Source organism: Bos javanicus, chromosome 8 (assembly GCF_032452875.1).
Source record: "Bos javanicus breed banteng chromosome 8, ARS-OSU_banteng_1.0, whole genome shotgun sequence".
NCBI classification, from domain to species: domain Eukaryota; kingdom Metazoa; phylum Chordata; class Mammalia; order Artiodactyla; family Bovidae; genus Bos; species Bos javanicus.
The window spans coordinates 72187513-72211597 of NC_083875.1; the positions used below are offsets into that span (position 1 = coordinate 72187513).

General features: G+C 37.6%; 1 protein-coding gene across 5 annotated transcripts in view; it reads left to right on the forward strand.

Moving 5' to 3' along the window:
- Positions 1–24085, forward strand: part of LOC133252880 (disintegrin and metalloproteinase domain-containing protein 28-like) — a 125352-nt gene that overhangs the window by 15456 nt on the left and 85811 nt on the right. For all 5 annotated transcript variants that reach the window (XR_009738116.1, XM_061425862.1, XM_061425863.1 and 2 more), the window contains exons 4-11: positions 923–1001; positions 2530–2606; positions 4340–4529; positions 9158–9229; positions 10482–10553; positions 15668–15837; positions 18814–18898; positions 22462–22592. Coding sequence is in view for 4 of the 5 variants with exons in the window: in XM_061425862.1 (XP_061281846.1) it covers positions 923–1001; positions 2530–2606; positions 4340–4529; positions 9158–9229; positions 10482–10553; positions 15668–15837; positions 18814–18898; positions 22462–22592 (876 nt within the window). In the remaining variant the exon portion in view is untranslated. The remainder of the gene's footprint in view (positions 1–922; positions 1002–2529; positions 2607–4339; positions 4530–9157; positions 9230–10481; positions 10554–15667; positions 15838–18813; positions 18899–22461; positions 22593–24085) is intronic.

Genomic DNA, 24085 nt, shown 5'->3' on the forward strand with positions numbered 1-24085 from the left:
TTGCTTTTCAAACTTCACTGCCTCAGCTCCCATCCAGATCTTGATCATCCTATGTCTATACTATTTCCAAAGTAGTTTTCCCTCGTTCTACTCCTTCAAGGTTTTTTAATCCCTAAACTGTTCAATATAGGAACAACAAGATGCTTTCCCCACCTCAAATAGACTATTACCTTTTACAAAAAGTCACAACTGACTAGAGTATGAAAATAGTTTGAAGCAAAGGAAATTGTACAGGCTTTGAATTCAAGCAGACCTGGATACATTCTTTGTCACTATTTAATCTCATCTGAAATATAAGGAAGATAATATTTATCTTGTTCGACTGTTGAAATGATTAAATGTTACACATAATATATCTATTCCAGTGGCCAGGATAGAGACAGCATCTAATACATATTAGTTACTCCCTTTTCTCCTTGCCCTGTCTCTTTAAAAAAAATATTCAGACTCCTATTTGCTGGTGAGTCATTGAAAGAATTTTAAGAAGCTCAGTGAAAATGCTGAAAGGTCCCTAACTGCCAAGTGCAAGTCAATTTTCAATACACTTTCCACTGCTGCAATTGTTAACTGTTACTGGTAACTGACAAGGACTGGGTGCAAAAGGCAGTCATCTGAAGCTGGGGGTGGGGCATGCCTTGCTCTTTTCAGTCATTTTTATCAACCTTGCCCATTTCAGTTCTATTTCTTCCTCTAATCGCTCCTCTGACAAGCATGCAAAGTTTGATGAGGAAACAGACATTGTTGCACATTACTCAGGAATTTCCCTGCCTTTCTCACTCCCTCCAGTTTAAGCACCTCTTCCATGTTGGATTCGTTTTGGGGGACTAGGAGGAAAAGCTCACCACATCCAGGAAAATCTCTGTTGAATCACTAGACTTCGCAGTTAGCATGAGTAAACATGACATTTCTTTTTCTCCCCCAGGAATCTCCTTGCTCCAGGCTACACAGAAACATATTATAATTCCAGTGGAAAGGCAGTCACCACGAGCCCACAGATCATGGTAAAACAGAGTATCCTAGGTTCACTGTTAATCGGGGGTGTGACCCACATACCCAGAGGCAGTGTCTTTGCCAGACAATTAGTGAAAGTGAAATGGTGTTATAGCAATGTTGTTTTTTTCAGCTGTAATAATTCATTATTTTTTAATTTTTTTTATTGGAGTGGAGTTGATTTAGAACATTGTAAAGTTGTACAGCAACTTTCAGGTGTATAACAGAAGTGATTCAGTCGTACATATACATGTATCTGTTGTTTTCCAGAGTCTTTTCAAATATAGATGGTTACAGATTATTAAGTAGAGTTCCCTGTGCTATAGTTGATTATTATTATATATATAGTAGTATGTATAAGATGTGTTACGTATATATAATGGAATATTACTCAACCATTAAAAGAATGAAATTATGTTAATGCAGGATATGGATGGACCTAGAGATTATCATACAAAGTAAAGTAAGGCAGACAAAGATACATATCATATGATAGCACTTTGTGAAATCTAAATAACAATGATTCAAATGAACTTACAAAACAGAAGCAGTAGTAATTCTTAACAGATCCTCCAACATTTTTACAGTTTGACAAGAACATACCCATTCCTTGACCACCTTGGTAACCCTTACCGGCTTTCATGCACTCCTTATAGGAGAGTAGGCAGAAGGAGCTTCTTGTTTTCATTAGAAATATACAGAATTATGTGCATCTGGTGTTTTCACTTAGCGCCAATCGCCTCTCAGTGTCATGTAGTCTCTCAAACTCAACCCTATATCCTCAACATTAGAATTGTAGAATTGTCGAATTCCCTAAATAATTTCCACTTTGGACTCTTATTCAGAGAAGACAGGATGAAGAGGTACGAGGGGTGTTTTATCTTTGCCATCTTTTCTGAGAAAGGTCTTCAAGAATTCTCTTCCATAGCAATGCAGAGGTTTACGTTGGCCAACACGCTGCCTGTCCCAAAGTAGAAAAGTGAGTTTGACTGAAGGACATCCACGTGAAAAAGCATTAAGGTCGAGCATTTTGCTTCTAGTGGAGACAGAGTTGTTATATTAATATTAATCCAGTTAGCTTGGTGGCACTCTTTGGATAAATCAAGAAATAACAACATGATCTGAATAATCCATTCATTGGAAAGAGCTTGTTGGTGTTAGGAAAATTTAATGAACAATTATCCAGGGAAAGAATGACTGTCTGGTATTTCAGGGACTCAGGTTTTAAACTTACATCTATGAGTTGGTCTTTTCCCAGACTCTATTCATCCCTGGCATTCTTCTCCTGCAACAATAAAATTTACAACAAGGTATAGTTAATGCCCCCTAGGCATTTGGGATCATCAACTAAATGATGAAAATTTTATCCACAGAAGGCTGGTTTAAAATTTTTTTTTTTACAGCTCTAATTGCTGTTTAGCATAAAATGGTTTGAAAACATTTTTGATCCCATTTCAAGATTTCAAACTCAAATTTAGTTGCTGGTCTAAAATACATTCACACTTGTCCTTGGTCAACCCCCTTTTCCCTTTTTCCTAGGATGACTGTTACTATCAAGGACGCATCGTTAATGAAGAAGTTTCTGATGCTAGCATCAGCACATGTAGAGGTCTAAGGTAAGGAAGCCTTCACGATGGTTTGTATATTCCTGTGATGATGATGATGATATGTGTGAATAATCTAAAGAATCTCAAATATAATTAATTGTACTATAGTTGAGTTTGAATTCTAACGGCTCAAAATTTTTGAAATTTGCAGGAAACATGGCTTTTCTTGAGAGTAGTTTATAAATTACATCCCTAAATTGCTTGCAGAGTTGTTTTTGTTTGTCTGCTTGTTTTCAAAATATAGGTTATCAAGTCCTAGTTTTAGAGTCAGAACCTTTAGGGAATGAAACCTTCTCTCTTCACTCTAAACTCTTTCTAGTGTGTCCTATCCGTTCTTATGACATCCATTTCCTTCTGGATGTTTATGACTTGCCATGTATCTGTCTACAATAAGATATCTCTTCTGATGCCCAGACTCGATTATCTCATTTCCTTTTCCATAACTCTATATCTCTCCACATCTGGAGATTTCAAGGAAATCTCAATCTTAATATACAACAAATGATTTTCTCCCTAATGTGGTATTTTTCCAGTGATTTCCATCTCAGTGAATGTTATAGTCAACCAACCACTTGCTTAATCCGGAAACCTAGGTTCTTTGATGACTTCTTGCCTTTCAAATACACATTTTCAATTCATTTAATGAACCCTGTTGATTATATGTTCTAAATATTCCCTGAGATTATTCACTATAGTCTCTCTCTGCTGCCACATCCTAGTCCAAACTGCCATGAACCTTTATGCAGACCACTGCAATAAATCACCTATGTGGAACTTCCCCGGTGGCCCAGTGGCTCAGATCCCTGTTCCTAATGCAGGGCACCCAGGTTTGATCCTTGGTCAGTAAACTAGATCCCACATGCCACAACTAAGACCTGGCACAGTCAAATCAACAAAATAAATAAAATTGAAATCATCTAACTTATCTCTCTATATCCACTCTTCTAATTCCATGTACACTCAGTCCAGTCTCCCTTCTACTGTATGTTCTTGGGCTTTTCCTTCCTAGCAATTATCTGCTGTAGTTGTATATATTACATATACATCATATAATTATGTGTATTTGTAGATCCAATATGATCATTTGATTCACTTCCATCTTCCTCATTTTAATATAAGCTCCATGAAATGAGACAGCGTGACTTTTCCTTTTTACCTTTTGCCCTTGCTCCAATGTCTAGAGAATAATGGGTGCTCCCTAGATAATGGTTAAGTGAATCCTACTCAGGATTTCAGCAGATAGAAGTGAGAAGAAAATGATAATATTCATTGATTGTGTGCTTTGCATCTTATCTCCTTCAGCCTTTGCAACTATACTGTTCAGTAGATATTATTATTGCCATTTTGTAGATGGAGAAACTGAGGTTATGTGACTTTAAGTCATAGACCCAGAATTTTAACCCTTGCTATAAGACTCCAAAGTCTCTTTCATTGTCAGCGTACCTCTAGAGCAGACAATGCATGGGAATTGGAAGGCCACTGGACTGAGGGTCACAAAATTTCCCTACAGCACCAGCATAGCAGTCTGACTGCAGTAGTCACTTCTCCCCAACAGGTCTGGTTTCCTCATAGAGAAAACAAGTTTAGGTGATCTCTAAGGGTATCTTCAGCTGTAATGTTATACTATATTCTACTGCCCTGAGTTTGGAATCCTTTGGTGGTAGTCGCTTTTTAGAGTCTACAAGTCTTTAACACTCAAAACTGGAATATTTTTAAGAAGCTTAGACTCTTCTGTTTTTCAGGGGTTACTTCAGTCAGGGAGATCAAAAGTACTTCATTGAACCTTTAAGCCTCACAAACCAGGATGAACAAGAACATGCACTCTTCAAGCACGATCCTGAAGAACAGAAGACTAAGAGCTCCTGTGGGATGAATGACACAATATGGGCACCTGGAATTCATCTGAAGGCACTCTCATCTACCAGTCTGGCTGTATGCCTACTTTTATTTTTTATTTTCAGGGTTCTTATATATCTCATCCTGGTTGCTCTGGGTTCCAGTCCTATTAAATCCAATTGACTGAGACTTTACAATCATTGTTGAAACTAGTACGTTACAGAGACATTAAAACCTCATTGTACATTGATGATTTATTTAATAAGTACATATGGACCTGGAGAAGGAAATGGCAACCCACTCCAGTATTGTTGCCTGGGAAATCCCGTGGACAGAAGAGCCTGTGGGCTACAGTTCATAGGGTTGCAAAGAGCTGGACATGATTTAGCAAATAAACCACAACAACAATGACTATTATTAACAATATATTGTGTTCAAGGGTTAAAAAGATGCATAGATATAATATTGGTCTCCTAGAAGCAGACAACTTTCACAGTGCTACATCATACAACAAGGGGATAAAGTATTATTATTGTTTTGAGATAAAATACCTTGTTGTCTCCAGGAATGAATTTATTCAACAAATCTTTCTTAAACTACTGCTGTAACTCTTGGGGATATGGCAGTGAGCAAAATAAATATGGGATCTGCAACTTAGAATATTCTGTTATACCTGGAATTCAGCTTCTGGTCACACAAGAAAATGAACGTGGTTTGTGTTGGAAGTGTTAGTGTTAGTCGCTCAGTTATGTCCAACTCTATTTGACCTTATGTACTCTTGCCTGCCATGCTCTTCTGTCCATGGAATTCTCCAGGTGAAAATACTGGAGTGGGTAGTCAGTACCAGAGGATGAGTCCAACCCAGGGAATGAACCTGGGTTGGAAGGTAATTCTTTACCTTCTGAGTCACCATGAAGCCAGCATGGAAACTATAAAATAGATACACAAAAACTTTGTCATCCTTACCTTCATTTTCTTCAGGATGCATGTCACATCCAATCATCTCTTATACATGTTCTCAGAATCCATAATACCTGGACAGAAGAGGTCTGAATAAAACAGAATCTCTGTTGGATTCAATTTTCTGTGGATTTAAATTCTACCAGGCTTACCAGGTGGTTCAGCAGTAAAGAATCCACCTGCCATTGCAAGAGACACGAGTTTGATCCCTGGGTTGGGAAGATCCCCTGGAGAAGAAAATGGCAACCCACTGCAGTATTCTTGCTTGAAAAACCCCATCGACAGAAGAGCTTGTCGGGCTGCAGTCCATGAGGTCACAAAAAGGACACTTCTGAGAGACTGGGTACTGAGCAATAAGTTCTACCAGTGCTATGATATCTAAGAGCCCAGAAGAATCACTCTGAGCCATAAACTTCCATGAATGTTGATCTCCTGGTTAAGCTTGATACAGGTCCCTAGTCTTTCTGCCTCAATTCCTTGGTAATCACGTGCAAATATCCTCACTCTCATTACATCTTACTGTTTCATTTTGGTACTCCTCCTCAGGTCCTCTTACTATTAGCCCACCTCTGCTGGACCACTAAATATTTGAGGCCTCATGTAGCTCAGGAGAAGGCAATGGCACCCCACTCCAGTACTCTTGCCTGGAAAAGCCTATGGACGGAGGAGCCTGGTAGGCTGCAGTACATGGGGTCGCCAGGAGTCGGACACGACTGAGTGACTTCACTTTCACTTTTCACTTTCATGCATTGGAGAAGGAACTGGCAACCCACTCCAGTGTTCTTGCCTGGAGAATCCCAGGGATGGGGGAGCCTGGTGGGCTGCCGTCTATGGGGTTGCGCAGAGTCGGACACGACTGAAGTGACTTAGCAGCAGCAGCAGCATGTAGCTCAATCCTGCATCACATTCTTTGCTTTATCTACATATCCTTCCTGGATAATCTCATCCAGTGCTATGTCTTAGGACATAGGAACTTTGTCAAATAGGAACTTTGCACTAATTACCATCAAATGCATATCTCCAGCTTTGGCCTTAAGAGGCAAGACTGTGACAACTTACTGCCTACTTCATGCATCTAACTCTTGTCTGAATTTTTCACCTAGCTTCTTATCAATTACTACTGATTAAAGAGTTTAAGGATTTCCCTGGTGGTCAGTGGTTAAGACTCCTTGCTCCCAAGACATGGGTTCATCCCCTGGTCAGAGAATTAAGATACTGCATACTGCATACCACACACACACACATGCACACAGTTCAAGAACTCGGGTCAGTAACAAATCTACTGTGAAACATGATTTTTGCTTTGTTTTGTGGAGAGAAAGAAACTGAAATGAGGGAAGCTTGGAATGTGCAAAGGAGATGCAGCTCTGTTTGAGAAGCAAAGGACAGACTAGGTGCTATGGTGACTCTTGGCTTTGAACCCTTAGTAGAGGAGGGGCTACTTATTAGGATAGGAATACAAGGAAACAAACAAACAAAAAAACCAGACCCTAAGAGAATGCTGAAGTTAACATGTCTATTTCATGGTAGACTAGTGGAGAAACTCCACTGTTCAAAAAATCTGAAGACTTTGGTTTTATTTTTAGCATTCCTATTAATTAGTTGTGTGTGTGTATATAAATGATAAGTGAAAAATCGCTCAGTTGTGTCTGACTTTTTGTGACCCCATGGACTATAGAGTCCATGGAATATTCCAGGTCAAAATACTGGACTGGGTAGCCTTTCCTTTTTCTGGGGGATCTTCCTAACCCAGGGATGAACCCCCTACTGCATTGCAGGTGGATTCTTTACCAGATGAGCCAAAAGGGAAGCCTGGTTTTAGAAAAGGCAGAGGAACAAGAACATTTCATGCAAAGATGGGCACAATAAAGGACAGAAATGGTATGGATCTAACAGAAGCAGAAGATATTAAGAAGAGATGGCAAAAAAAAAAAAAAAAACAACAGAAGAACTATACAAAAAAGATCTTCATGACTCAGATAATCACGATAGTGTGATCACTAACCCAGAGCCAAACATTCTGGAATGGGAAGTCAAGTGGGCCTTAGGAAGCATGGCTATGAACAAAGCTAGTGGAGATGATGGAATTCCAGTTGAGCTATTTCAAATCCTGAAAGATGATGCTGTGAAAGTGCTACACTCAATATGCCAGCAAGTTTGGAAAACTCAGCAGTGGCCACAGGACTGGAAAAGGTCAGTTTTCATTCCAATCCCAAAGAAAGGCAATGCCAAAGAATGCTCATACTACAATTACACTTATCTCACGTGCTAGTCAAGTAATGCTCAAAATTCTCCAAGCCAGGCTTCAGCAATATGTGAACCGTGAACTTCTAGATGTTCAAGCAGGTTTTAGAAAAGGCAGAGAAACCAGAGATCAAATTGCCAACATCCGCTGGATCATCGAAAAAGCAAGAGAGTTCCAGAAAAACACCTACTTCTGCTTTATTGACTATGCCAAAGCCTTTGACTGTGTGGATCACAATAAACTGTGGAAAGTTCTTAAACAGATGAGAATACCAGACCACCTGACCTGCCTCTTAAGAAATCTGTACGCAGTTCAGGAAGCAACAATTAGAACTGGACATGGAACAACAAACTGGTTCCAAATAGGAAAAGGAGTACATCAAGGCTGTATGTTGTCACCCTGCTTATTTAACTTATATGCAGAGTACATCATGGGAAATGCTGGGCTGGAAGAAGCACAAGCTGGAATCAAGATTGCCGGGAGAAATATCAATACCCTCGGATATGAAGATGACACCACCTGTAAGGCAGAAAGCAAAGAAGAGCCTCTTGATGAAAGTGAAAGAAGAGAGTGAAAAAGTTGGCTTAAAACTCAACTTTCGGAAAACTAAGATCATGGCATCTGGTCCCATCACTTTATGGCAAATAGATGGTGAAACATTGGAAACAGTGACAGACTTTAAAATCACTGCAGGTAGTGATTGCAGCCATGAAATTAAAAGACTTTTGCTCCTTGGAATAAAAGCTATAACCAACCTAGACAGCATATTAAAAAGCAGAGACATTACTTTACCAACAAAAGTCCATCTAGTCAAAGCTATGGTCTTTCCAAGAGTCATGTATAGATGTGAGAGTTGGACTATAAAGAAAGCTGAGTGCCGAAGAATTAATACTTTTGAACTGTGATGTTGGAGAAGACTCTTGAGAGTCCCCTGGACTGCAGAGATCCAACCAGTCCATCCTCAAGGAAATCAGTCCTGAATATTCATTGAAAGGACTGATGCTGTAGTTGAAGCTCCAATACTTTGGCCACCTGATGGGAAGAACTGACTCATTTGCAAAGACCCTGGTGCTGGGAAAGTTTTAAGGCAGGAGGAGAAGGGAATGATAGAGGATGAGATGGTTGGATGGCATCACTGGCTTGATGGACATGAGTCTGAGCAAGCTCTGGGAGCTGGTAATGATCAGGGAAGCCTGGCATGCTGCAGTCCATGGGGTCACAGAGTCAGACACAGCTGAGTGACTGAACTGAACTGATTAATTATTTATGCAATCCTTTACACTCTGGTAAAAATGAAGGGGACAGACTAGAATATCACCAATGTCTCTTCTACCTCTGACATTCTAAGTCTAGTCTGTAAGATGATTCTGGTGGTTAGTTAGAGTCAAAATGGTAGTATTGTCTTCCTTCCTTCCCAGATACCAACCAACTCTTATTGGATTACACATTTCATATTTAAGAATGATTCTTGCAGAGAGAGACATTGCCTTCATAATTTTCCTTTTTATGGTTTTTACAGACATCCAAAGACCAGAAGTTTTGGGAAAAAAAGAAATATGTAGAATATTATTTGGTCCTGGACCATGGTGAGGTAATTATATCAGATAAATGAGTCTTTTAAAATGCTATGCTGCATAAGTTTATTATGCAAGATATTAAATAGTGGATATGTTCTTAAAATAATGAATATGAACTATTCTTTTTTATAAATTTAGAAATTTGACATGCATTAGGCTGATATTTTACTTTTTAAGGAATGAGTGCCTAACATAATATGCATAAACTGATCATTTTGCACTAAAATGCTCCTTTCTTATTGTCTCAAGAGCTCCAAACTTATTTTCTAATTAAATTCTTTAGTCACTTGTTTTATGTTAAGTAGTTAAATCATTGGTAAATTAAAGTTTATGCTTATCAGGGAGTGATAAATTTTTTAAAAAGCTAATAGAATTTTCTGAAAAAGGCACTTTTTGGTAATATTCATTGTTAATCGTTTTTTTTTTAAAAATTGAAATAAAGCTTTGTCATGGGCCAGATTAGGTTCTTAGTTTGCAGATGCCTGACCTAAAAGCCAGAATCCAAAGTGAAAGTTAAAACTATTCCTTTGGCTAACCAGCCTATAAAAGAATTAGGACCACAAACTGAGAAAAATCATTTGTAGCATGTGTGACTGATAAAGGGCTAGATTCTTAACTTGGAAAAATGTTCATCACAAAGAAAAGAAGACAAGGACTCTGATAGAAAACTCTGTAAAGAACTTTTCATTTAGTTACATAACACATGGAGCTTTGGTTACAGTTTTGAATGCATTTTAATATATTGATTATTCTAAACCTGAATTCCATAAATGTGATCACAAAGGAAAACTTATGATAATATGAATAAGTTAATACATTTTTGACCTCTCTTATTATAGAAAGTTTTGACCTCTTATTATATAATGTTTTATATATATATATACATATATATATATACTTATTATATAAAGTTTTGACTTTTCTTATTATACTAAATTCATTTATTGCTCGTATTTCTTTAAATGAATAGACTCTTCCTTGCATTAGTTCTACACAGTTTAGGAAGCCATGGTATTTAACTGAAAATACTTCAGGAATAGTTCCTTAGATCTTTACACTGAGCTAGTACTTTATAGGATGAAACATCATCTTCTTAAGTGCTTTCATTTAGCTAGAGAAATAAGGAAGTGCTTTGTTTTTAATAAGTGTCAACTTTTATAATTGATCATTAATTATAATAAATAAAATTAGTGAAATTGCTATTTTTAATCTTCTAATTACATTCATTTCTATCAATGTCTATATTTTGTCTGTGCTGTTTTTTAGTTTAAAAGGCACAATCAAGATCAAGAGGAAATAAGAAAGACGGTATTTGAGATGGTCAATTACATCAATATGGTATGGCATATTTTATTGAGTGTAGTTTTAACAATTTGTTACGTGGTGTCATTGGTCATTTCATGATACAGGGAAGAAAAACCAATACTTCTAAGAATATGGCTGACTGTCTCTTGAAAGGTGACCATGACTTTGGCTACTTCATTGAATATTAATATTACATGATAGAGAAGTATCTCACCTACTTGCCACATTATTCTCAGGTCCATCAAGATTTAGAAGGTGGTTTTGTTTTGGTCTTTCTTTTTCTAAAGCCCAGTAAGAAAATTCTGACATACAAATCCCAATAGAAAACCAAATGGAAAAACCAACTAACCAACCAATGAGATAAGCCAAACTCTGGTACAATAGCAGCTTTCAATACATTATCTCATTTAAACCTTGAACAACCCTAATGTATTATTAAACCTAATTTATAGCTAAGGAATTAGCTTCTAAGACACAAAATAACTTGCCTAAAGTCACAAAGTTAGAAAACAATAGAGAGAAGATTTAATCTTAGATTGGTTAGATTTCCAAGCCTATTTTCATTGTGCAACTATTGATTCAGTTCTTTAAACATGATTTTATCATCTAATTTCCATTAAAATTATTTTTATATCCCTTCTATTCAAACCTTGTTAGTTGAACATATGGTTAGCTTACTTTGTTGAAATGGCTGAGTCACCTGCGGTCCTGCAAATACTGTAACAATAGAAATGAAATGAAGGTGGACCCAGTAACCAAGGTCATATCTCATTTTCTCACCACAAAGAGTATGCTGACTCCTCTTAGGAGACCTCAAGAAGTGGCCATGTTTATTGAGCACTTACTTTGTGGCAAGTATTCTTCTAGATTACGGAAATAAAAAGATGAACAAAACTGACAAATATCTCTTTCTTCAAGGCATTATTCTTCCCTTCAGGAAGTTAGCATTCTTGTTCAAAGAGGCAAACAAGTCAAATAAAGAGTGTGTAAGATGATGATATGTGCTATAAAGAATAATAAAACATTTTTTAAAAAGAGAGAAAAAGAGAAAGGAAGAGAAAGATTTAGATGTATGCATTGTGGATTGGTTTTTTTTTTTCTTCTTCTTCTTTTTTGGCTATGTTAATTCTTTGTTGCAGCACTCAGGTTCTTCGTCGTGGCATGCACACTACTCTAGTTGCAACATATGGGCCCTCCGGTTATGGTGTGAGGGCTTAGTTGCCTGCAGCATGTGGGATCTTAGTTCCCTGATCAGGGATCAAACTCCAATCACCCTGCATTGGAAGATGGTTTCTTTACCAGAGAACCACCAGTGAAGTCCTGAGGCGAGATATCTTGGGTGCTGTGTTAAATAGGGAAGTCATCTCTAATAGGGTAATATTTGAGCAGAGACTTGTAGGAAAGAAACAGATGTAACCCTAGGAAGAGCAAATGACCTGAGTGCAGAACCCAGATTGCCTTGCTTGAGGAGTAAGTGGAAGGCCAGAGCCAAGAGAGGGAGATGACATCTAAAGGTAGTGGTGGCCAAAATTTGAAGGCCCTAGTGAGCCTTTGTAAGGACTTTGTTTTTTTTTTTTAATTAAGATATAGCTGATTTATAATGTATTAATTTCTGCTGTACAGCAAAGTGATTCAGTTATACATTTATGTACTTTCTTTTTATATTCTTTTTCATTATGGTTTATCACAAGATAAGCCATTTCAAAGTATGTACGGTTTATACTGAGTACAGTTTCCTGTGCTATACAGTAGGACCTTGTTGCTTATCCATCCTATAAATAATAGCTTGTATCAGCTAATCTCAAACTCCTAATCCATTCCCCCATGCCACCCTCTCCCCATTGGCAACTACAAGTTGGTTCTCTATGTCTGAAAGTCTGTTTCTGTTTCCTGAGTAAGTTCATTTATGTTATATTTTAGATTCCACAGATAAGTGATCACAGATGGTATTTAGGACTTTGTTATTCTTAATGAGTGAGGAAGACATTAGAAAGGCTGAACTGAGATGTGACATGTTTAGATCTGTGTTCTTAAAAGATGACTTTGGCTGTTCTGTTGAAGATAAACTGAAGGAGTGCAAGAGCAGAAATGAGGCCAGGTAGGGGAACTGGCCTCGTTCAGGCTAAGAGATGGTGGTGGCTTGAGAGAAACCAGTGATGGGTGACCTATTGAGAAGGTCTGATCTCTGGATAGAGTGACTTGAGTTTAGAAGGTGGATGGGATATAAGAAGCATAAAAAAAGAGAGAATTCAGGTGACATCAAGGGTTTTGACCTGAGCAACTTCAAGAATATGAAGCAATGGTGGGGGGACAATGGAAACCTTTCAGAGAAGAGATTAGGCTTTCCGTTTTGGACACATCAACTTTGAGGTATCTTTTTGCACAAAGACTTCTAGGTGGAAATCCTGAAGACACAAGATTGGAGTTCAGGGCAAGTTCTGGGTGGAGATATAAATCTATACTTTTTTTTAAACTTGGTCATTATTTATTTATTTTTAATTTATTTTTAAATTGGATTCTAATTGCTTTACAATGCTGTGTTAGTTTCTACAATAGTGTGAATTAGCTATATGTATAGCACACATAGGTGGCATAAGATGGGTCAGCAAACTGTGGCATGTGGACCAACTGTGGCCCGTTGCCTCTTTATAAAATAAAGTTTTATTCAATCATAGCCATGCCCATTTGTTTACATTGTCTATGGTTGCTTTCCTGCTACAATACCAAAGGTGGTGAGTAATTGCAGCCAAGACCATGTGGCCTCAAAGCCTAAAATGTTTTATATCTGGACCTTTACAGAAAATATTTGTAAAATCACCAGGGAAATGGATGTAGGTAAGCAGGAAAAGGACACAAAAATATATCCTTGAAATACTTCTTTGATGAGGAGTAAGAGGGGAGGAGGTGAGAGTGGAGGTGAGACCAAGGAGTAGACAGGAAAGAAAAGGAAAAGTTGTGGTTGTGGAAACTACTTGAAACAAACATCTATCAAAGAAAGACATAATCAATGATGTGAGATGCTTCTGAGGACCAGGGACTGGCCATTGGATTTAACAAAGGAAAAATTGTTGGTCTCCTGGATGAAGCAACAGACTGTAAAAATCATGATTTTAGGGAGTCTAGAAACAATGAGAGAAGTGAACTTAGAAACAGCAAATACAGATTTTTTTTTTTCTGGAAGTTTTTGCTATAAATGGGAGCAGAGAAATGGGGCATAACTCAAAGGAGGAAAAATCACAAAGAGACATTTCCCCTGCCACAATGAGGCATCCTTTTGATTCTGATGAGAATCATTGCGCAGAAGGCTAAACACTGACAATGCAAGAAGACAGAAAAATTGCTAGAGGAATCTCTGATACGGGGTGAGATGGCAGGTCCGGTGCATAAATGAGGAAGCTGGCCTTGGGTCACTGACCTGTCATTCATGCAGTGAAGAAGGGCAAGTACAGGCTGTTTGAACAGGTGTAGACCAGTGTGGGTGGACGGGTGGAGCTTGTGGAAATTCTCTTCTGGTTGCATCTTCAATGAATCTGCTTAAAGTCAGGACTTGAAAGAAACTGCCAGAATGTTTAAGAAAGAGAGGCATGTGCAGAAGGCTGTGAGAGTGAATGGATTTTGGAAATACAGCAGGTTTGCTGGAGGGTGGTTCAGACCACTTGAGGTTAGTAGTCATGTCTTCTGAGTGAAAGCAGTCAGCATCATTTGCTTTCCCCTGTCTGAAAGCAGAGCTTGATGGAGGAGAAACAGAAAGGACAGTTTGTTTTAACCAGGGCTGAAGTTTTGTCAGGTGGGTGAAAAAAAAGAAGAGAGAAATAAGAAAGTTGGAAAACAATCAAAGCAATATTTTAATCTGGTTAGATTTTTACTTCCCTTTTGATGATAACTGCATACATCAACACTTTTCTTGTTTTCTTTTTTAAAAATGTCTTCTCAAATTTCTTAGCAGGGAGTTTCCCCAAGAGAAAGTCTTAACTGTGGTTTTCCCCAGCTTTATTGAGATATATTTGACATATTATATTGGACAGATTTAAGGCATTCAATATGTTGATTTGGTATACTTATATATTGCAAAATGATTAGTTTGGCTAACCTGATAGGTTGGCGAACATCTCCATCATGTCACATGATTCCATCAGTTTTTTTTTTAATGATAAAAACATTTAGAGATCTGCCCTTTTTGCAATTTTGAAGCATAGAATACAATATCATTAACTGTAATCCCCATATCATACATTAGATCCCCAGAACTTACTTATCTTATAACTGGAAGTTTGTACTCTTTGCCCAACACTGTGCAGTTTTACAAACTATAGTAGCAATATAAGTTTTTGTCTGTAAAGTAAATGTATTGTCTCATAAGCTTAACTGGTTATTTCTAAAGGTATCCTATATGGGCTGTAGATTCTTTGGTTCAATCCGTTTGATAACAGAGGTCCCTTACTTTATTGTAACTCATTTATATGCAGGACTTTTCCATGTAGCCTTTTCCTTTTCTGATGTTCAAATCAGCACTGAGTCAAGTTTGCTAATTCTTTTTAAAAATTTATTTATTTTCCATAGCAAGATTTTTTAAAACTTTTTATTTTGTATATTGTAATAGTTTCAGGTGGACAGTGAAAGGACTCAGCCATACATATATATGTATCCATTCTCCTCCAAACTCCTCTCCCATTCAGGCTGCTACACAATACTGAACAGAGTTCTCTGTGCTATACAGTAGGTCCTTGTTGGTTATCCATTTTAAATATAGCCAAGCTTGTTAATTCTGAAAAATTATGACTCTTAGAAAGTTACATTGCAATTGAGGAAATATATTTATATAGTGAAGTCATAGTCATGAACTACTAGAAGGATATTATAATATTTCTTGAGGTTGCAAGCAGGAAAATTTTGTTTCAATAGACCCTTTGTCACCAAAAAAAGGAGTTTATAGACCTGAACTAAGAGTGTCTGTCTTGCCTACAAACGGGGATGCTAGTGTCTGCCAAAAGAGATGGTAACTTCCATTACACAAGTGTGTTTGGAAATAAGGTTTTTACAGTGTAGTTGTAAATAAGTTTGAAAATCTGGAGTACATAGAAAATATTAAAAGATAATAACACCATTATGAATAGTTGCTTTGCCATTTTTTTTTTCTTTTGTAACAGCTTTATAAAAAGCTCAATACTTACGTGGCCTTAATTGGGATGGAGATCTGGAATGACAAGGATAAGATAGATATATCTTCCAATGCAAAACTCACTTTAGAAAATTTTTCTAAATGGAGGACAGGTGTCCTCCTGAAGAGAAAGCACCATGATGTTGCTCAACTACTCACGTATGTATAGATTTTCCCCCTTTTTACATTCTGTGGTATTTGGCATAGACATCTTTGAAAGTCTTGGCAAAGCAAATGGTATCTCAAAACATTACAGATTTACATAGGATGCTAAAAGTTTAAAAAATATTCTTTTGTATCTTACGTTGCATATGGTCTTCTTTTCTTTTTTTTTAAAGAGAGAGAAGCTATATGGGAGCAATGATTCATCAGAAGATTTTTTTATTGTTATTTGGTTTATAACAGAACAGAAAGACAGGGTTTAAATAACGGGGGCTTCCCTGGTGTCTCAGAAGTAAATAACCTTCCTGCCAATGCAGGAGACACAGTTTTGATCCCTGGGTTGGGAAGATCCCCTGGAGGAGGAAATGGCAACCAACTCCAGTATTCTTGCCTGGGAAATCCCAAGGATAGAGGAGCCTGGTGGACTATAGTCCATCGGGTTGCAAAAAGTTGGATACTACTTAGCTACTGAACAACAGCAGCAGCAGCTACACAGGATATGAATACTGCAAAGCTGGTTCATTGGGGTTATCTTTGAAGGATAGCCACCACAGTTTCTTAGTTTGGAAAGATGAGTTCCAGACTCAAGGACTCAGCACAAGACATACCTCATTTTTTGGAACTACTAACACAACAGAAGTATAGAAATTAAACTTAATGACTGAGCTACAAACATAACAATATGGGAATTAAACTTTTACTAGACTGGCTAGTAACCTCAGATATGCAGATGATACCGCCCTTATGGCATAAAGTAAAGAGGAACTAAAAAGCCTCTTGATGAAAGTGAAAGAGGAGAGTGAAAAAGTTGGCTTAAAGCTCAACATTCAGAAAACTAAGATCATGGCATCTGGTCCCATCACTTCATGGGAAATAGATGGGGAAACAGTGGAAACAGTGTCAGACTCTATTTTTGGGGGCTCCAAAATCACTGCAGATGGTGACTATAGCCATGAAATTAAAAGTCGCTTACTCCTTGGAAGGACAGTTATGAACAACCTAGATAGCATATTCAAAAGCAGAGACGTTACTTTGCCAACAAGGGTCCGTCTAGTCAAGGCTATGGTTTTTCCAGTGGTCACGTATGGATGTGAGTGTTGGACTGTGAAGAGAGCTAAGCGCCGAAGAATTGATGCTTTTGAACTGTGGTGTTGGAGAAGACTCTTGAGAGTCCCTTGGACTGCAAAGAGATCCAACCAGTCCATCCTAAAGGAGATCAGTCCTGGGTGTTCATTGGAAGGACTGATGCTAAAGCTGAAACTCCAATACTTTGGCCACCTCATGAGAAGAGTTGACTCATTGGAAAAGCTGGGAGGGATTGGGGGCAAGAGGAGAAGGGGACGACAGAGGATGAGATGGCTGGATGGCATCACCAACTTGATGGACATGAGTTTGGGTGAACTCCGGGAGTTGGTGATGGACAGGGAGGCCTGGCGTGCTGGGATTCATGGGGTCGCAAAGAGTCGGACACAACTGAGCAACTGAACTGAACTGAAGACTGGCTCTAGGACCAAGCTCAAATTGTAGTAGAATCTAGTGTCGTGAAATAATTAAGGTAGAGAGATATAAATCATGGCCAGGATGACAGATTGTACAGATAAGGCATGGTAATCCAATATCAAGAGTAGATTTCCTGAATAGACCAGAACAAACAAGATAAAAGGACTAAAAAGATAATGGTAGAGGAAATAACCATGCTATCATGTGTAAATTGACTCACCATTTCTCTGACAAATTAACAAAATACACCCATACCTGTGCATCATCAGGTAGGAATCTAATATGAACTCCAAGATTCCAAATGAACTCTCTCCACTGGAAAGAGAAAGCAAAATAGTGAACTCCATAATGGGGGAGAATTTTATTTTTTATAAATGAGCTAGGAGCAAGAATTAAATCCACAAAAATGTAGACTTGAATATAAAAATTTTCTAATATAATTTTAAAAGAGAATACAAAGGCCATAAATCTTTAAAGTATTGTGTATGACACAAAGTATTATTTCAAAATAACAGATAACTCCATAAGGAATGGAAAGTGGAAGGAAGTTCTCTAATTTCCTCATTTTTTATGGCAAAATGTATACTCTCCATTTTTGATGTTGATAAGTGGGAAAATATAGGTTCAACTTTTTATGTAAATGCATCTACTAAGGGAATTTGAAAAATAATGCATATTTTGCAAATTTCTAGAGACAGACCAGAGTGACCATCTTGAACAGATAGCACAATAGTAATAACCAAAGAAGCACATGGTATAATTACAAATTGAAAGGAAAACAAAATGGAATAAATTTTTAAAAAAGAAATTAAAATGACTAAAGACCAAATATATTATCTATGTGAACAAATGCAAGTAGTTAAAATATCTCTTAAACAGGACAGATATTTCAATTGCATAAGTACTTCAATAATACAAAAGCTTTCAGAATGGGGCCAAATTCCAAATCCAGCTACAGCTATAGCAGTGCTAAAAGAAAATCAAAGTAAACATATATGAGGAAAATATGAATTAAAATGAAAGATATTTCACTTTAATATATATATTTATATACATTTATAATTTAATTTATATTTATAAAGCAAAAATATTAACAATGATTACATCCAGATGCCTGGATTTAGATGGTATGACAACCATAATATAAAAAAGTGTTGTGAGGTCCTCTGCTAATCAGCATTCTAGAGGAATTGTCTATAGTAAAAATGTCTATTATTAGAATCATGAATGCCTGCTAAGTTGTTTCATTTGTGTCCGACTCTTTGCAGCCCTGTGGACCATAGCCCATTTCATGGGATTCTCCAGGCAAGAATACAGGAGTTGGTTGCCATTTCCTCCTCCAGGAGATCTTTCCCACCCAGGAATCGGAGTCTCTTATGTATCCTGTATTGGCAATCAAATTATTTACTACTAGCCCCACCTGGGAAGCCCAATTAGAATCATAAGTTGTATCAATTTCTTTCTTTTTCACAGGACAGTAGCATTTTCTGGAACAACTGTGGGCCTTGCTTACATATCTACAATGTGCTCTCCTGATTTTTCTGCTGGCATCATTAAGGTTTGTTTAAAGATAAAATTGCTGGTTCTACAATTCAAGTCTGTCAAGGGCTGTTGTGCTGAATCTATGGAGAAAATATTGTTTTTCTCCTTTAATCTGTTGATGTGGGAAATAACATTGATTTAATTTCAAATATTGACTCAATCTTGCACATTCACCATAAACCTGGCATGGTCATACTGTATTATATCTTGTATATATTGCTAAATTCAACATGTTAACGTATCATGAGGATTTTTGCATCTATATTCAGAAGGGATATTAGTCTGTAGTTGTCTTTTCCTATATATGTATTTTTCAGGTTTTACTCTCAGGACAAATATCAGTATAAACTTGACCATATATAGTGATGCGTAATTTTCAATTTTCTGGAATATTTGAATAAAACCAGTTGTTTTTTTTTTCTGGAATATTTGAGTAAAATCAGTATTGTTGTTTAGTTGCTAAGTCGTGTCTGACTCTTTTGCCACACCATAGACTATAGACTACCAGGCTTCTTTGTCCATGGGATTTCCCAGGCAAGAATAATGGAGAGGGTTGCCATTTCCTCCTCCAGGGGATGTTCCCGACCCAGGGATCAAACCTACATCGCTTATGTCTCCTGCATTGGCAGGCAGATTCTTTACCACTAAGCCACCAGGGAAACCCCAAATCAGTAGTATAACATAGTAAAGTGTTCAGTACAATTCACCAGTAAAACCATACGGGCCTGGTATTTTTTGTTGCAAGGTTTTTAAGCATGCAATCAATTCTTTAATAGATATAGAGCTATTCAGGTTATTTCTCTCTTCTTAAGTAAGCCATGGTAGTTTGTGTTTCAAGGAAAGTTGTCCATTTAATTTAACTCGGCATAAATTTGTTGATGATATTCCCTTACTATCTTTTTAATATATGTAGAATTTATAGTGATTTCCCCTCTGTCATTCATGATATTAGTAGTTTGTGTGTGTGTGGAGAGGTGGAGGGTTTCCCCATAATCAGTTTGGCTAGGGTATATCAATTTTATTGATCTAAGAGAAACAGTTTTAGCTTTACTGATGCTCCTATGGTTTTCCTGGTTTCTATTTTATTAATTTCAGTTCTTGTCTTGACTATTGATTCTTTTCTTGCTTTCTCTGTATTTAATTTGTTCTTTTTTAGTTAAGTAAGGAAGAATTTTAAATCATGAACTTGAGACTTTTCTTCTTTTCAAATATGATCATTTAATGCTATTAATTTCTTACTATGCACTGTTTCACGACTGAGCGACTGAACTGACTGATGCCCTGTTTTAGCTGCATCTGAGATATTTGGCTATGTGTGTTTTCATTTTTATTAAGTTAAAATTTTTTCTAATCTTCATTTTGATTTCTTTTTGGACTCAAGTATGATTTAGATATTCAGGTCAATTTAGATTTGATCCATTTATCATATAATGTTCCTCTTTTTCCTGAATTATCCCTGTTGTAAAGTCTACTTTTTCCAATATAAGTATAATACTTTGTGGACGGTTTATTTGATACAACGTTTTCCTTCCTTTAATTTTTAACATGTGGACTTCTTTCCATTTAAAGATTTATGCTAGACAGTATACACCTAGGTTTTTTTTTTTTTAATCTAGTCTGACAATCTGTATTTTACATTGTATGCTTAAGTAATTTATATGTAATACATTACTGATATTGTTGAACTAAAATCTCGTCTTGCTAGATGTTTCCTATACCATCTCTTCTATTTTTTCTGCCTTTTTAGAATTGAGTATTCAAAAAATAATTTCATTTACCTCCATTATTAGATTTTTTATTGATTTTCCTTTTTAATGGTTGCTGGGATTTATTACACATCTCTGCCTATCTGTTTTACCTTTGTTGTTGCTGTTGTTTAGTCACTCAGTTGTGTCTGACTCTGTGCAATCCCAAGGACTGCAGCACACCAGGCTTCCCTCTATTTTTCCTCTATTTCCTTGTATTGTTCACTTAAGAAGACTTTATTATCTCTCCTTGCTATTCTCTGGAACTCTACATTCATTTGGGTATATCTTCCCCTTTCTCCTTTGCCTTTCACTTCTCATCTTTTTTCAGCTATTTGTAAGGCCTCCTCAGGCAACCATTTTGCTTCTTGCATTTCTTTTTCTTTGGAATGGTTTTGATCACTGCCTCCTGTACAATGTTATGAACCCCTGTCCATAGTTCTTCAGGCACTCTATCAGATCTAACCCCTTGAATCTATTTGTCGTATCCACTGTGTAATCATAAGGAATTTGATTTAGGTCATATCTGAATGGCTTAGTGGTTTTCCCTACTTTCTTCAACTTAAGTCTGAATTTTTCAATAAGGAGCTCATGATCTGAGTCACAGTCAGCTCCAGGTCCCATTTTTGCTGACTGTGTAGAGCCTCTCTATCTTTGTCTGCAAAGAATATAATCAATCTGATTTTCGTATTCCACCATCTGATGAAGTCCATGTGTAGAGTCATCTCTTGTGTTGTTGACAGAGGGTATTCTATGACCAGTGTATTCTCTTGGCAAAACTCTATTAGCCTTTGCTCTGCTTCATTTTGGAGAAGAAAATGGCAATCCATTCCAGTACTCTTGCCTGGAGAATCCCTTGGACAGAGGAGCCTGGCAAGCTACAGTCCACGGGGTTGTAGAGTCAGACGTGACTGAGTAACTCACACACACACACACACACACACACACACTGCTTCATTTTGTAGTTCAAGGCCAAACTTGCCTGTTACTCCAGGTGTCTCTTGACTTCCTACTTTTGTATTCCAATCCCCTATGATGAAAAAGACATCTTTTTTTGGTGTTAGTACTAAAAGGTCTTGTAGGTCTTCATAGAACCGTTCAACATCAGCTTCTTTGGCATTAGAGGCATAGACTTGGATTACGGTGATGTTGAATGGTTTGCCTTGGAAATGAACCGAGATCATTCTGTCATTTTTTGAGACTGCACCCAAGTACTGCATTTTGGACTCTTTTGTTGACTGTGAAGGCTACTACATTCTTCTAAAGGATTCTCACCCACAGTAGTAGATACAATGATCATCTGAATTAAATTCACCTAATCCCATCCAATTTAGCTCACTGATTCCTAAAATGCTGACGTTCATTCTGCCATCTCCTGTTTGACCACTTCCAGTTTGTCTTGATTCATGGACCTTCTATGCAATTTTGTTCTTTACAGCACTGGACTTCATTTTCACCACCAGATGCACGCACAACTGCATCTGCACAAATGCACAACAGATTTCTGCTTTGGCCCAGCCTCTTCACTCTTTCTGGACCTATTTCTCTGCTCTTCCCCAGTAGCATATTGGACACCCACAGAAGATGAGGTGGGGGGCTCATCTTCTGGCATCATATCTTTTGCCTTTTCATACTATTCATGGGGTTCTCAAGGCAAGAATATTCAAGCGGTTTGTCCTTTCCTTCTCCAGTAGACCACGCTGACAAGGTGAGGAGGCTGAAGCTAAAATCAGACTCTCTACTCCACTTGGCTACAGTAAAAATATTTAATTATTTCCTGAATGATAATTCAGTTTGCAAACCAGAGGATCTGTCTCTCTCTTCTTATCCTCAGGATCACAGTAACAACGCACTTCAGGTTGCAGGAACCATGGCCCATGAAATGGGCCATAACTTCGGAATGTTTCATGACAACTACGATTGCAAGTGCCCTTCTATAGAATGTGTGATGGACGGATCATTAAGGTGAGCCTTTCTGGGAAGATGATACTTATTCTTGTTTTGGGTTCACTCTGGGCTATGCTATTCTTTTCTGTCATATTTATCAACCTGTTCAAACATAAGCAGCATCAGGACATGATCATGAATGTGGGTCTATACCAGTCTACCTATACCATCACACTCTTTGTGATGCCAAGGACTGTAGCCCACCAGGCTCCTCTGTCCTTGGGATTCTCCAGGCAAGAATACTGGAGTGAATTGCCATTTCCTTCTCCAGAGGATCTTCCCAACCCAGGTATCGAACCCAGGTCTCCTGCATTGCAGGCAAACTCTTTACCATCTGAGCCATCAGGGAAGCCCCATACCACCACACGGTACTATATATATATATCATGTAGTATTTTTCATTCACTGAGATATAGTTTAAATATATTGTCTCTTTGCTCTTGGGGTGACATGTCACTCTATCCTCATCTTAGGTGCACAAGATCTGGGTTCAGAAGATCATTAGCATTTACCACAGTTTCAATGAATTCAGATTGGTTGCTCATGAGGGAAAAGTTTTAGAAGAAAAATCTAATTAAAGAAGAAGGAAATTAGAACACTTACTAACACCATACACAAAAATAAACTCAAACTGGACTAAAGACCTATATGTAAGGTGTAATACTATAAAACTCTTAGAGGAAAATATAAGTAGAACATTCTTGACATAAATCACAGCAGGATCTTTTTCTATCTATCTCCTAGAAGATTGAAAATAAAAACAAAAATAAACAAATGGGATCTAATTAAACTTATAAGCTTTTGCACAGCAAAGGAAACCATAAAATGAAAAGACAACCCTTAGAATGGGAAAAAATATTTGCAAATGAAACAACTGACAAGGGATTAACCTTCAAAAATATACAAACCACTCATGTAGCTCAATATAAAAAAAAAACAACAGACAATCCAATCAAAAAATGGGCAGAAGATCTAAATATATATTTTTCCAAAGAAGACATACAGACAGCTAAAAAGCACATGGAAAGGTGCTCGACTCACTCATTATCAGAGAAAGGCAAATCAAAACTACAGTGCGGTATCACCTCACACTGCTCAGAATAAAGTGAAGTCGCTCAATTGTATCCAAATCTTTGCAACCCCATGGACAGTAGCCTGCACCAGGCTCCTCCATCCATGGGGTTTTCTAGGCTAGAGTACTGGAGTGGGTTGCCATTTCCTTCTCCAGGGAATCTTCCTGACCCAGGGATCAAACCCAGGTATCCTGCATTGTAGACAGACGCTTTACTGTCTGAGCCACCAGGGAAGTAAAAAAATCTACAAATAGGGCTTCCCTGGTGGTTCAGTGGCTAGAAGTCCGCTTTGCAATGCAGGCAACAGCAGTTCTGTCACTGGTCCAGGAAGATCCTGTTCGCTATGGAGCAAGTAAGCCCGTGCGCCACAAATACTAAGCCCCTCTAGAGCCTGCAAGCCGCAACTACTGAAGCCTGTGCACCTAGAGACTATGTTCC